Below are 3,154 nucleotides of genomic sequence, written 5' to 3'. Positions count from 1 at the left end.
CCATAGTCTAGTACTAACATGTTGTTCTAGCATATCACAATATCAAATAACCGTATGGTACTTTGGGGTCTACTTATTGGCTCCGGTTGATCGTACACTCTGCATCCTCCTTTACTTATTTTGAAAACCTCAAATCCAAATTGAAAAAAAAAAAAAAAAAATATCGCACAATTGCAAAGCCAATGAAAGATTTAACAACAAATCACAGAAAGGTACTAAGGTTTTATCAATAAATCACAAATCGAAGAATTACAGAAGTAGGTACTGTAAAAAAAAAAAACTTAATCAGTCTTCTCCTTCTTCTAAATCTATTCCAAAAATTTAATCATCGTTTTTGAAACCTAATCGACAAGATCAAGTGTCAACTTTTTGGAATAATTAATCACAGAAATCTCAAAGAAGAAGAAAATGCTTCGGGATGTCCTAGAAAGCTATTGATGGATTAGCATTTCTATTGTTGTACCAGATGAACTCGTTTTAGGGCATGTCCGGAGAAGATACGTGTATGCTAGACCTAGATGTAGACAAGCTGGATGAAAGGAAATATATATATATATATATATATATATATATATATATATATATATATATATATATATATATATATATATTGATTGATTGAGAGAGGCAATGTATGAGAATTTGTGGGGGTTTAGGCTATGCATATGAACGTAAGAGTAGATGATGAGAGGGCATTTTAGTCTTTGAAAAAAGTAATTAATTTTGTCCATCTCGGTTCCACCCTTTTGGGTGGGATTAAATTTACCATTTTTAGTCACATTGACCATATTCTTGTTTCATTCACTTTTTGTTCAATCCATACCAAACACTATATTAGCATGTTTTGTTATGTTCTATCCTGTTCTTTTGTTATGTTCAATCCTGTTCTGTTCTACCTGCCAAGCAGTACCTAAAGGATTATCCATCGTAATTGCATTATTAAGAACTATTTATGAGGTATAAATTAGCAATTACTTCTAACTCTTGAAAGAAATAATGAGCTTTTGTTGGTAAGTTATGTGTTTTGAATATCGTTTTTGGCTATTTCAGCATCAATGCACAATTGCACATCCCAATCTGTGTATTTTGCAAACCTTCCGGACAAAACTCTTGACCCCAATCAAACAACAAATATGAAACGATTGAGACCCAATCAACTTTTTATCATCCCTACGATAGTTTGTATAGACTTGGTTACTCATATATGTCATTAACACCTTACAGAATTGCCATAAACATAATAATTACCATAATGTTACATAGAATCAGTCATCACCAACAAAAAAAAAATCAAAAAACCAAAAATAGACAGGATCAACAAGAGATGACCAAATGAATATCACAAAGTTTAAGCCCAACACCTCAAAAGTCTCTCATTCTCTTTTCTTTTATTATCCATGTCTTGTTAAAGAACCATAAAAGAAAAATCAAAAAACTACTAGGATTTTGCTTACAAATTCTAGAGAACAAAGGCTTGATCTCATTCTTGACCTTGAAGATTTGAATCTTTTTCCCACCAAAAGGGAAAAAGGCTCTCTACAGATTTTACTTCCCTCCTTCCTTACAACTAGATTTTGTAGTAGCTTTTCTTCTACCACGGTTTCCAGTTGAGCTGCCCCTGGATTTTGCAGGTGCAGGTTGGGAAGAACGAGCTGGCAAACTATGCACACCAACCAAAGCAGGGAACCCAACAGCAGGGATTCTACAAAAAACAATCACAAATCAATACAATTTCACTTCAATGGTAGATATGGAGATGAAGAAGATGGATGAAAGTTATAGATGTGACACATACCCAAGAAGAGCACAGCAGACTCCTGCTTGGTTGTGGAAGCATTGTATGCCTTACTACTATGTAATGAAAAACGTAGTGCTTGATTTTCTGCCATGAAACATTGGAGCATCGAGCCTAATCTCTTGCATTCCGCTTCATAGTATCTACTTTTCATCTCTAGATCTTTTACGTACATCTTTTTCCTCTCTCGAGATCTTAGAGCCGCATCTTTGTTCCTCAGTTGCCTAAAATAATCATTTGTTACTTACAATTTAAGCAACACTTAAATTGAGATGACAAATGATAACTTCCAATATTGCTAATATGTAATTTGCCGAGATATTGGTAATAGCATACAGATCATGATCGAAATTCGAAATCAAGCATGGAAATTTACAATTTAAGCTAGATCTAGGAAGATACTTCCTTCGACGTTTTTTAAACCCAAAACAAAATACGAAAGACTAGTTGATCATAAATACCTTTTACGCTTCTTGTCGAGGGGATCATTGGGATCATCATCGGAATTCTCCTTTTCTTCTTTGTGATCAACGATAGCTTCGTTGTTCTGATCCTCCACCGAATTATCTCCATCAGAAATATCGACAACTTCACCGGATTTTTCGACTTCTAAAGGCGAATCAAGCAAAATATCATGGAAGAACACATCGACCGCATCCTGAACCGAGTTCAACGCATCAGCGTTGTGAATTTCGTCGTCATCGTTTAAAAGCAACTGTTCGATATCATCGACAGACAAAGGAGACTGGCTGTTGGCGTGATTTGGTGATGAAATTGGAAGGATAGGGTTAGGGGAGGGATCGGAGAAACTGGCATCAAAGTCAAAGAGGTTGTCCCAATCGATTTGCTCTTCCATAGAAAGATTTACATGGAGAGGGGTTGTTTTTTGAAGAAGCTTTGTGAGGGAGGTTATGTATATGGAACAAGGGGCGGAAGGTTCCAGGAAATCAATATTTGGGAATTAGGGATTTTCCGTTTCAATCTTGTTGACGAAGAAACCGCGTGTCACTCATCCAATCAGAATTCACCATTTCATGAATCAAATAAATTTTGCAACGCCACCAAGTATTTGCTGACGGCATATTATAGGTAGGATCGTAAATGGACCGAACGTTCAATGGATTGTTCGTTAATCGTTCGGTGGGAAATTCGCTTATGTTCGTTTATTTAATAAACGAACGAACATTAACACAAATTCTCGTTCGTTTAGTTAATCGAACAAACATGAACAATGATATTATTCGTTTACACTTGTTTATATTCGTTCATATAAGTTCTTTTAACGTTTGTTTAACATCTTCACGAACAAACATGAGCAAGAAAACTCGTTTATTTATCCGTTCGTGTTCGTTTATTTGT

At 35.3% G+C, this 3,154-nt stretch overlaps 1 protein-coding gene across 1 annotated transcript; it reads right to left on the bottom strand.

Moving 5' to 3' along the window:
• Positions 1-1,205: 1,205 nt before the first annotated feature.
• On the bottom strand, positions 1,206-2,742 carry BZIP60 (basic region/leucine zipper motif 60). The gene is made up of 3 exons (XM_078978936.1): positions 2,257-2,742; positions 1,796-2,019; positions 1,206-1,702 (listed from the first exon to the last, which is right to left on the bottom strand). Exons 1-3 carry the CDS (start codon positions 2,649-2,651, stop codon positions 1,428-1,430), a joined length of 894 nt encoding a protein of 297 aa, XP_078835062.1. The 5' UTR covers positions 2,652-2,742; the 3' UTR covers positions 1,206-1,427.
• Between the last annotated feature and the right edge of the window lie 412 nt (positions 2,743-3,154).

Source organism: Lactuca saligna, chromosome 2, assembly GCF_052625555.1.
Source record: "Lactuca saligna cultivar CGN05327 chromosome 2, ASM5262555v1, whole genome shotgun sequence".
Classification (NCBI taxonomy): Eukaryota; Viridiplantae; Streptophyta; class Magnoliopsida; order Asterales; family Asteraceae; genus Lactuca; species Lactuca saligna.
This window is presented reverse-complemented; position numbering and strand designations above follow the sequence as displayed.

Coding starts and splice junctions, on each gene's coding strand:
- BZIP60 (XM_078978936.1), bottom strand. CDS start 2,651: ATGGAAGAGCAAATCGATTGGGACAACCTCTTTGACTTTGATGCCAGT. Junction 2,020..2,256: donor CTCGACAAGAAGCGTAAAAG/GTATTTATGATC, acceptor TGATTATTTTAG/GCAACTGAGGAACAAAGATG. Junction 1,703..1,795: donor GTCTGCTGTGCTCTTCTTGG/GTATGTGTCACA, acceptor TGTTTTTTGTAG/AATCCCTGCTGTTGGGTTCC.